At 34.5% G+C, this 12,183-nt stretch overlaps 1 protein-coding gene across 1 annotated transcript; it reads left to right on the top strand.

Annotated features, from left to right (window-relative positions):
* The first annotated feature begins 6,075 nt into the window (after positions 1–6,075).
* LOC143554916 (uncharacterized) lies at positions 6,076–6,477 on the top strand. The gene has a single exon (XM_077044581.1). The coding sequence runs from the start codon at positions 6,076–6,078 to the stop codon at positions 6,475–6,477; it is 402 nt and encodes a 133-aa protein (XP_076900696.1).
* Positions 6,478–12,183: the final 5,706 nt, after the last annotated feature.

Genomic DNA, 12,183 nt, shown 5'->3' with positions numbered 1-12,183 from the left:
CACGAATCAGGATATCATTTACCCGTTTATTGACATTCGTGTTCATCAGGACTGGGATGCTGCTAATGAGGTTTGGGTGTACACCCGTAACTGAATAGTGTTTGGAGTAGTTGAAGAAGATGTACAAGTTGACAATACATTTTAGTTCAAATCCTTCGTTGACAATACATATATGCTACAATCCAACTTTGACTATGGTTTTCAACATAAAATCAACGCGTTTTTAAAAGGGTTAGGTGGATGGGGTCCACATGAAGTATTTCTCCTCAAATATGTCTTTGAAGATGGATTTCATAACAAATCCAACTTTGACTCTGGTTTTCAACATAAAATCAACGTGCTTTGAAAAGGGTTAGGTGGATAGAGTCCACATGAAGTTACTCCTTGAATATGTCTTTGAAGATGGATTTCATAACAAATCCAACTTTGATTATGGTTTTCAACATTAAGTCAACGTGTTTTGAAAAAGGTTAGGTGAATGGGGTCCACATGAAGTTTTTCTCCTCAAAAATGTCTTTGAGCATGGAATTTATAACAAATACAACTTTGACTTTGGTTTTTAACATGGTTGTTGTGAAGGATATGAAAAATCAAAAGGACAATAGAAGAAGAAAATGAACATTAATTGAAATTCATCTTGGCAGTTGAATTATAATCAAAATTCATCTCCGAAGTTGAAATTCATTTGAAATTCATCTTTGGAGATGAATTTCAAAAAAAACTTTAAAAAACATAAATTTGAAAACTCACGTTGGAGACGGAAACAACTTGAAACATCACGTTAAAGTTGATTTTCATCAGGTTAGATTTGATGTGAAAAGTAATGTTTAAGACGAATTTGGGATGAAAACTTGCATGGTAGGTGGGAATGCTTGACACAAGACTGATTTTGATTAGTCCACGAAAACTCACGTGGAAAATCCCAATGTCACGTGGAAGATGGATTTGGAGGGCTATTTTTTGAAAACGAAATCTCACGGGCTATTTTTGTGTTTCTCTCTCTTCAAAATGGCTATTTAGGTAATTTTCCCAAGTTTCCTAAAATAATAATATAATAATACTTCGTAAATCCTAATTCAGATCCAGCCCAAGTGTATTTTGAATTTTTGATATTGGTCGAAGCCCAGAATAGGCCCTAGTTGTAAACAACCCAGGAGGCCCAAGCCTTTGTGGGAGAACATGGCCCAAGCCTTTATGCAAGAACATCATCAAATATCAATATCAATCCCTTATCGCTACATTTACTTTCATCCTGTCGTACATGATATTCCCATGTTCCATGGGACTAGGTCATGTGGTGTGTCAGAAACTATAAAGTGGTAGTAGTTATTTTTATTTGGTTATTTAATTCACGTACCGTCTTCTTTTGAGTTGAGAAATAAACTAGTGGGCCCGGTTGGATTCTTGCTATTCCGTTAGTGTTAAGACGAATTTTTGTTTGTTGTTAAAAAAAATTAAGATAAGTGCTACATTCCTCTCTCTAATTTATTTCCTTTCTCACAGTTCTTTGTGATTAGGTTTTGAGGGTTGAGTTATAATAAGAAGATTAGTTTTTCTAGGAATGATAGGAAATAATCTTGTCCATTCATTTGAGAATTGAATGGTTGAGATTAGATTAGATAGATCATCAAGTGTAAAACAAGGGTAAGAGCATAATAGGGATACCACATTTGTTGACTTTCTCTCTCCACATGCAAAGCACATGTCAAATTCCCCCATCATTTTAAAACGTCCATAACTTTTTATACGACATTTTTTTTCAAAACAATTTCACCCTAAAAACGAGTGTTTTTTTATCTTTTATATGAGTACTATATTGTTTTATAAAAATAAAAAAAAATCGTGGGTTTTTACAAGGTGTGTTTTATCATAATTGTGTTTTACAAAATTATGTTATATAATTGTGTTTTATTTTTTCATAGTGTTTTTTTATATTGTGTTATTTAATTGTGTTTTCATTGTGTTTTTGTCATTGTGTTTTTATTTTCATAGTATTTTTTCCATTGTGTCTTTTTCATTGTGTTTTTCATAGTGTTTTATTTTCCGACGAAATTTCCGAAAATTTTTCCAGCAAGGTGGTGGCGGTGGGTGGCGGTGGGCGGTGGTGGTTGTAGGAGATGAGTGAAAATTTAAGTGGGTTTTTGAAATTAAATTAAGTGAGTTTCAATATTAAGGTAGTAGACTAAAATACCCTCCTTCCTAGCCTTCTTAGGAAAACCAAACTTTTTATTTGATCCTTTCTCTAGGTTTTGATACTATTATTCTATTAATTATTGAAATTAAGATGTTCGGTGCTACAAGCTGGACCGTTCTGACCTTTTTGGAGGCCGTAACCGAAACAAGAATTTGAGGCATTTTTCGAATTTTATTGTTAAAATCAAAACAACTAACCACGAATATGTTTGTCTTTTCCTATAACTTAAGCGTCATTTTTTCATTTAGTTTGTTTTTGGTCTTACTTGAACATTTATTCATTACCTTTATATAACCAACCTAACAATTAAATGGCGTTTTCAAATAGAGGCTAGAACCCTAATTTGAGTTTACTCTCTCAGAGCCGCCGGCTAGAAGTTTGAAATAAAGTTTTTTACATTCCTTTGTGTATATAAACTTTGATTTAAATAATCAACTTCTAAACAGATGTTAGGGTTTATTTTCAAGAATTTGTTTAGAACATAGAAACCATAAGTTAATTTTGATAAATATATTGATGTGAGGGTCAAGTTATTCTATAAAGGGTAACAAAAATGAGAAGTGTGAGAAGTCATAAATAATTGACATGTGTCAAGTGTGGACCAAAAGGAAAAGTGTATAGAGGTAATTGTACATATTTTCTCTCTCCACATGCATGGCACATGTTAATACCCCCATCATTTTCGAACGTCTATAACTTTTTCGTATGATATTTTTTTTAAAAAAAAAATTCATCATAATAACAATCGTTTTTTTATCTTTAATATGAGTATAATTTTGTTATATAAAATTTTAAACAAAAATTACGTTAGTGTGTCTTTTCGCACACCATTGTGTCTTTTCGCTTATCATTGTGTCTTTTCGCACACCATTGTGTCTTTTTTCTTCATTGTGTCTTTTCGCACACCATTGTGTTTTTCGCACACCATTGTGTCTTTTCATTTATCATTGTATCTTTTCGCACATCATTGTGTCTTTTCGCTTATCATTGTGTCTTTTTTCGTCATTGTGTCTTTTCGCACACCATTGTGTCTTTTCGTACACCATTGTGTCTTTTCGCACACTATTGTGTCTTTTCGCTTATCATTGTGTCTTTTTTCTTCATTATGTCTTTTCGCACACCATTGTGTCTTTTCGCTTATCATTGTGTCTTTTTTCGTCATTGTGTCTTTTCGCTTATCATTGTGTCTTTTCGCACACTATTGTGTTCTTTCGCTTATCATTGTGTCTTTTTTCGTCATTGTGTCTTTTCGCTTATCATTGTGTCTTTTTTCGTCATTGTGTCTTTTCGCACACCATTGTATCTTTTCGCTTATCATTGTGTCTTTTTTCGTCATTATGTCTTTTTTCGTCATTGTGTCTTTTCGCACACCATTGTATCTTTTCGCTTATCACTGTGTCTTTTTTCGTCATTATGTCTTTTCGTTTATCATTGTGTCTTTTCGCACACCATTGTGTTTTTTCGCTTATCATTGTGTCTTTTTTCTTCATTGTGTCTTTTTGCACACCATTGTGTCTTTTCGCTTATCATTGTGTCTTTTTTCGTCATTGTGTCTTTCAACTCATCATTATGTTTTTTAAATATGAATAACACCATTGTGTAATAATTATATGTAAAAATAATGATAAAATAACCACAAATTATCTAATACATAAAACACAATGATTAATACATGTTATACAATAACTTGAAACGTAACACAATGGTGAATACGTATAACACAATGACCTAAAACGTAAGGCACAATGGTGAATACGTATAACACAATGACCTAAAACGTAAGACACAATGGTGAATACGTATAACACAATGACCTAAAACGTAAGACACAATGGAAACAACATATATTACACAATGACACAATGAACAACAAAAAACACAATTAAAAAAAACCCATTAATTTTTTTTATTTTTATATAACAATATGATACTCATATTAAAGATAAAAAAGCGCTTATTATTATGGTGATTTTTTTTTAAAAATAATGTTGTATGAAAAAGTTATGAAAATTTTAAAAAGATGGAGGAATTGACATGTGTCTTGCATGTGAAGAGAGAAAGTCAACAAAGGTGAGTTATTACCTTCATGTCATTTCCATTAATTTTTATTTATTAAATTAATCTCAGTCATTCAAATATAAGATCAATGGAGTAGATTCTTTTTCACTTTTCTCATTTTTATTGTCCTTTGTATTTTAACTTTACCCATTGATGCAATGCTTCTCTATTATCATTTTCGTGTTTGAATAAGCAACTACAAAAATAAGAAAAGTGACCGAGGTACGAGATCGATAGACACGCCAACAACTTAGCCTAATTTGCCATTGACTTATAAGCACGTCATCGCAGAGTTTTCTGTTTCCTTTTTTCCTTAAATTTTTTCTTATTTATGTTTGGACCTGTCATGCAATACACTTTTGCCCTTTGTAACAATTTTTGTATTCTTAATTTCTTACTTTTTAAATATATATGAAAGTATCTATTTTTTTAATATGCCTATTAACTAACGCTTATAAGAAAATGTTGATATATTGTTCGTCAAAAGTGTGTATATCGTTATTGCTATTTTCTATATAATCTTTTTTTATCAATACATACTTCTCCATCATTTTATGTTTTATTAATACACTAGTTTGAGGCTCGTGTATTACATGAATAGTTCTTAAAAATTCAATATTTAATAAATAATCAGTATACAAGAAAACAATAAGTCCGTTAAAAACTATTAATACAGTTGTTATACAATAGCCATTAAAACAGTTTTAAATATCAAATGTTAAAAAAAAAATAAGAAGTAAATATTAAATTAACAAATTCTAAAAATGGTAATTATTATTTTACTATTATAAATTTGTTAAAAAGTGTGACGTTTAATGTAGGATTGACAAATGCAAAATGTAGCATTTTATTAGAAAGTATAAATACTTCTCCATCATTTTACATTAAAGAATAAATACATTTTCAATCTCATTTTTAATTAAATAATACATTTTAATACATTTATTATTACATTTTCTCTCTTCTCTACTCCTAATCACTTTAAAAAAATATTAAAGTGAAATTTTTATTATTATTACATGTTAATTTGCCTTTGATACATTTGGTTTTCTGGCTCCAGAGGCTGTGAAATTTTTGAGTAGGGTTCAGCGCGTCGTACACGGAACCTCTTCAGCTTCTAGGTCCCAAAGCTTCGTTTTTAGCAGGATTGGCTTTGCTGTTCAAAAGGAGGTTGCGGCGCAGCTTGTTGCCCGTTTTCCTGCCACTTTATTGTAATCGTTTTATAGTAAATTATATAAAACTTTTATTAAAAATTTATAAGGGTTACATAAACTTTTCAAATTAATATACAAAAAAATCACTACATTGTCTCTATCTTCCACTTACAACACCTAAGACACTCCCTAAATTATAAAACCTCAATACCTTTCTCACATGTTTATGATAGGTGGGATGTGAATGCTCTTATGCATAGGTTATATTAGCTACATATAATCTATACATGTGTGTAGGTAAATGATTAAAAATTAAGTAAAAATTATTATTATTATTATTATTATTAATGCATTTGTATTTAAGGAATATAAAACTCAATATGAATCAGAATCACTGATTAAAATTTCAGTGACTTAGGTATGCTCTTACTGTTTATGCAATAATTTAGTATTACACACTAAAATAGTGATACAATCCTTTGCCATTTTTAGTGTGTTGAATAAACAAATAAAAGTGTTAAGAAAAGTCATGAGCACGAGGATGACACGCCAACAACTTAGTCTAATTTCCAATTTTCCACTGACGATAAAAATAGACTGGCCTTCACCGCTTAACATTATTTATATTTTAACCTACAATATACATTGGCCTTCACATATGCATTTGCAATGGCTTCCTTAATGCATATATTAACAATATTTCTCCTAGTTCCACTTGTAGCCAGCACTCACCACCACCACCATGGAATCAAATCTCTCCACTTTGCACTCTACCAACACGAAACCATTAACAAAACCGGTTACTTTGTCGTACCTGGAGTCGCTGGTCCACCTGTCAGCCAGACCACGACTCCGTTTGGGACCATGTTTGTCTTTCAAGACCCCTTAACTCTTAAACCAAACCGTACTTCAAAACTTGTTGGAACCGCCCAAGGAACCTCGATCACTTCCGGACTAGACGGGCTTCAAAGCATCTCTATTGCTCAAATCAATTTGGATGTGAACAAACACAAAGGCTCAATCTCTATTGTTGGTGTCACAAATAACATTAAGCCATCAAACCATCTGTAGGAACCGAATTCGTGAATTGAGTAAATAAACAGATAATTAACAAACAGTTTTACTACTCATACAATACAATACAAGAATCTGAAATACAATACAGAATCAAGAAATAAACCAAATACAATACGGAAAAAAAATATAAACGATTTGGCTGAGGATCGTGTTGAACACGGGGCCCTTAAAACAATATTTCGAGTCTCCCAAGAGAACTCGTTGTTTCCCAGGGTACAGCAGCCGGAGCAGTAGTACTGCCGGAGTTAACCGTAAACCTGAAAAATGTTCGAATAAAAGAAACCAGAAATGTGGAAGAAGAAGTTGGAAAAACCTTGCAACAATGCTTGTGTTGTATGTAAGGTTTGGTGTGTGTTGCAACTTAGTTTACCTCTCTATTTATAGAGGAAAAACAAGGCACAAGTTTTTCATCCCACCAATATGGGATACACCACTATAGTATTTTCTTTCCAATACACACAATCACACATCGATATCTCATTCATCAATGTCTATTAGTGTGCATTTGTTGTGTCATAACAACCTACTAATGCACACGTAACAAATTTTCCAACAATCCCCCACATGAATGGAAATCGATTCTTCGAAGTAAGTTTCAGCAGTTGAGTATTGCCGGATAGGTAGGTGTTACCCTTTGAACCTTCCGTTGTGAAGCATACTTAGCCTTCTAGCGGTTTGTAGTCGCGATGACTTTGAACAGACCCCATTTGTGTAGAAGACAATATGCCTTCACACAATACTCTCCCTGGTTTGGTCAACCCCTCATTCTTGTGTCCGTTATGGTCATGGATCACGGTTCTGGTTCTGCGAGAGCTCTAGGAAATTGCGCCTCCCCACAATTCCATTCGAAGCAACCACACTTCTCTCTAACATAGGTGATTCCGATGAATCATTAAAAACATCATGGTTATTTCACTTAACCTTAATATGCTTAACCTCTCCCAAATGTCACTGGTTTTAGGGTATTCCCCTAGGAGAAAGGACTAGGAAGTTCAAGACTCCCTTTGGTTTTGGGGTACTCCCCCACAGTGACTGCCTCTGGTCATATGATTAAGTTTGCCTATTGAACTTAGCTCTTGGGATCTCCAGTCTGCTAAGTTAGGTTTCCCACATACTTCCTTTATCGCGGGCTTTAGTCCCATTTCTCTCGACAACTTATAAAATTTATCCGTGCTTAAGCCTTTTGTTAACGGGTCTGCAATGTTATCTTCTGACCTCACATGGTCAATCGTGATAACACCCGTTGACAGTAGTTGTCGTATCGTGTTATGTCTACGTCTCATATGTCTTGATTTGCCATTATACATTGAACGTTGAGATCTACCAATTGCAGACTCACTGTCACAGTGTATGCAAATTGCCGACAACGGCTTTGGCCATTGTGGAATGTCTTCCACGAATTGACGTAACCATTCTGCCTCTTCCCCAGATTTGTCTAAGGCAATGAATTCAGACTCCATTGTGGATCTAGCAATTACAGTTTGTTTGGATGATTTCCAAGATATTGCTGCCCCACCAAGTAGGAACACGTACCCACTTGTTGATTTGGAATCTTTCATATCCAAAATCCAGTTCGCATCAGTATACCCTTTCGATCACAGCTGGATGGTTGGTATAATGCAAACCATAGTCTCTTGTGTATCTTATGTACCTAAGCACCCTTATAATAGCTTTCCAATGTTGAACACTTGGATTGCTAGTATATCTACTTAGCCTACTCACCGCGTATGCTAAATCGGGTCTCGTACATGTCATGAGATACATTAGACTTCCAATGATTCTTGAATACTCTAATTGAGCAACCGGCTCAGCTCTATTTTTACTTAGATGTAGAGTAGTGTCAACAGGAGAACGAGCCACTCGCTTGTCTTCCTTGTTGAATTTTTCAAGAATCTTGTCGACATTGTGTGCTTGACTCAAAGTAAGACCTTATTTGGTTTTAATGATTTTTATTCCAAGAATAGTATCAACTAAACCCATGTCTTTCATGTCAAATCGTGCCTTTAACATGTCTTTTGTAGATTGAACCATTTTATCATTACTCCCAATGATAAGCATGTCATCCACATAAAGGCATAAAATAACATAACCTCCATTTGTGTTTTTAACATAAACACATTTATCACACTCATTAATTTTGAAACCATTGCTAATCATGACTTGGTCAAACTTTTGGTGCCATTGTTTTGGAGCTTGCTTCAAGCCATACAAAGACTTGATGAGTTTGCATACTTTGCCCTTTTGACCAGGGGCGGAGAAACCCTCAGGTTGCTCCATGTATATCTCTTCTTCCAAATCACCATTTAGAAAAGCCGTTTTTACATCCATTTGGTGCACTTCCAAACTTCGTAAAGACGCGATTGCAAGCACCAACCTTATAGAAGTTATACGTGTTACAGGTGAGTAAGTATCAAAATAGTCTAGACCTTCCTTTTGTCTAAAACCTTTGATCACTAGCCTCGCCTTGTATTTATCAATACTTCCATCGGCTTTCATATTCTTTTTGAATATCCAACGATATCCAAGTGGTTTGCAACCAACTGGAAGATCTACCAATTCTCATTTATGATTTTATAAGATCGAATCAATTTCATTCTTGATTGTTTCTTTCCATTGAGGTCCTTCAGGTGAGGTCACCGCTTCATGGTAGGTATTAGGTTCACCTTCAACCATAAAGCTTACGAAGTCAGGACCAAAGGATTTTGCAACCTTTTGTCTTTTGCTTCGTCTTAAATCACCATCCTCGGTCTCGGGCCGTTCATGTGTTCCTTCATGAACCAAGTCATCATTTTGTGTTGACGAGCTTGCACCTACATCATTCGCTCGTGATGATGAGGCCTCATGTGTGTGTCCTAACTTAGGAAACACGTGCTCAAAATACGAGACAGTATTGGGGCTCGCCTCCATGAAAGTGTTTACGTGTACATTTGGATTTTTGGATTCATGTACCAAAAACCGATGTGCACTACTATTGTGAGCATATCCAGTGAAAATATAATCAACAGTTTTGGGACCAATCCTAAGAACTTTAGGAGGTGGTACGGTGACTTTAGCTAGGCACCCCCCACTTTCATGTATTTGTACGAAGGTTCTCTTCCCTTTGTATTTGTACGAAGGTTCTCTTCCCTTCCATAACTTATAATGAGTCTCGTCCCTATTCTTGAGAGGTATCTTATTTAAAAGATAATTTGCCGTTAAAATGGCATCCCCCCACAGGTCATGGCTCAACCCAGAACTAACCAACATGGCATTCATCATCTCTTTCAATGTACGGTTCTTTTGTTCCGCCATGCCATTTGATTGTGGAGAATAAGGAGGGGTTTATTCATGTATTATGCCACTTTGTGCGCATAAATCCGCAAATGGTGAAACGTATTCACCTCCTCGATCGCTTATCACACGTTTAATTTTCTTGTTAAGTTGTAACTCAACTTCATTTTTAAACAAGATAAATTTTTCTATTGCTTCATCTTTACTTTTAAGTAAATATACATAGCAATATTTTGAGCAATCATCAATAAACGTGATGAAATATTTGTTTCCCCTCTTGTTGGGCGCATTTTTAAATTGCACACATCGGTGTGAATTAAATCAAGTGTTTCGGTTATTCTTTCAACGGATTTGAAGGATAATCTTGTAAGTTTGGATTCTACACATGATTCGCATTTCGAGTTTGTATCATTGTGGAATGTTGGTATGCTTTTTAATTTAATTAAATGACGAAGTGAATTGAAATTTACATGTCCTAATCTACCATGCCAAACATTTGAATTTAAAGACTTAAAAATATAAGCAGAAGTAGATGCCTTATTCATTTCATTTCCAATCACGGTTACATCAAGTTTAAACATACCATTGAGGGCATAGCCCTTACCAACATACATTCCACGCTTAGTCAAGACAAACTTGTCCGACTCAAACACTAAACGAAAACCAAACTTATTAAGCAACCAACCCGAAACCAAATTCTTACGAATTTCGGGCACATACAAAGTGTTTCTCAAAGTAAGCTCTTTTCCCGAAGTCATCTTCAAGATCACATTCCCTTCACCCTTGATGTCGGCCGCTGCTTGATTCCCCATAAACAACTTAGCATCACTAGCAGCCTCCTTAAAGGTGCTAAAGAGGGTCTTGTCACCACACACATGACGGGTCGCACCCGTATCAATGAACCATCCTTGCGGTTTGTCCCCCACAAGATTGATTTCTTCAATCATTGTTGAGAGCTCGATGATCATTGCCACTAACGGTTCACCATTTTCATCCACCATATGCGCACGCTCATGCTTAGGCTTCTTGCATTGGTTCGCACGATGGCCATTCTCATTATAATTGTAACAAACACCTTGGAAGTTTGAAGATTGAGGTTTCTTTTTCACAACCTCCTTCTTCGGTCCAAGGTTCACCTTTCCCTTTCCCTTATTCATTTTACCTTTACCCTTATGCCCCCCTTAGAAGATTGTCCAAGTTCAACCATGTTGGCCTTAGCCATTGGCTCCACACGAGCTGATTTTTGAGCCGTTTTATTTTCTTCCTCAATTCGAAGACGAACAATTAATTCATCAATAGTCATCTCCTTTCGTTTGTGCTTAAGATAATTCTTAAACTCAACCCAACTAGGAGTCAACTTTTCAATCATGGCTGCAACTTGGAACGTTTCACTAAGTGTCATACCCTCGGCATGAATTTCATGAAGTATAAACAAATTACGCAACTAGTTTAATTTCTAATATAACATATCCCTTACGAATATAACACAAAAAAAAAAAAGGTAAAACCAACGAACATCTAGATAAACCCGACTTATGCAGCTAAACATGTTCATGAATTCAACCCACATAAACAAAACCAATATGCACACTAAACCCAACCTACGAATTTCCTGTTTTTGTATTTTGTCCATAATTTATATTCAAAATCGTAGTTTTGTTTATATAACAAGTTAGACCCCACGCGTTGCTTTCGCTCAACTTGAATCGCAAAGAACCCTAATGCCTCCGCTGATTACCCCACCAAAACCCGCTCTCTATACCCACTTCAAACCAACGTGTTGCGATAGGGACGTAACGGGAGCTCAGTCGGTATCGGTTTGGTTCGTTAAAAACCATCAAAAAAAATATGTATTGTGAAAAGTTGAAAGTTTGATGACCAAAGATTTGACAAAAGTTTTAAAGTTAGTTTTTAACATTTTGGTAGCCAAAGTTTAAAAGACAAAAAGTTTCATAAAGTATAAAGGCAAAGATTTATGGTCTAGTATAAAAAACCAAAACTTATCAAGTTAATTTTTAACGAACTTTTGTGGCATTAATCAGAATAACAAATTTAAGGGGAAAAAGTAAAGAAAAGAACTAATCAAATTGCATTTTAATATAATGTAAATATGTTAAACACAGAAAAGCAAACAAATAAAATAAACTAACTTAAAACAGTACAATAATAAAATCTGATGTCTAATAACCACCAGGCTATAAATTTATGAAAAAAATTGCTTTTGAAAAGAAATCCGGTTAAAAATCTTTCTAAAGCCTAGTTTTTTTTTTATTGTTTTAAAGCGTAAGAAATTTTGGAGATGACACTGTCAGTACAACCAAAATGTTGTTTCAGGTACCAAATCACACCAAGTCAAGCTAAACCACATGAGCAACATAACAAGGATAACAGATAAGGCAATTTCCAAAACCATACAGAAAAAAACATTCA

This window comes from Bidens hawaiensis, unplaced genomic scaffold (genome assembly GCF_021521415.1).
Source record: "Bidens hawaiensis isolate Kalapana, Puna unplaced genomic scaffold, B.hawaiensis_p1.1 tig00017875_1, whole genome shotgun sequence".
Classification (NCBI taxonomy): Eukaryota; Viridiplantae; Streptophyta; class Magnoliopsida; order Asterales; family Asteraceae; genus Bidens; species Bidens hawaiensis.
This window is presented reverse-complemented; position numbering and strand designations above follow the sequence as displayed.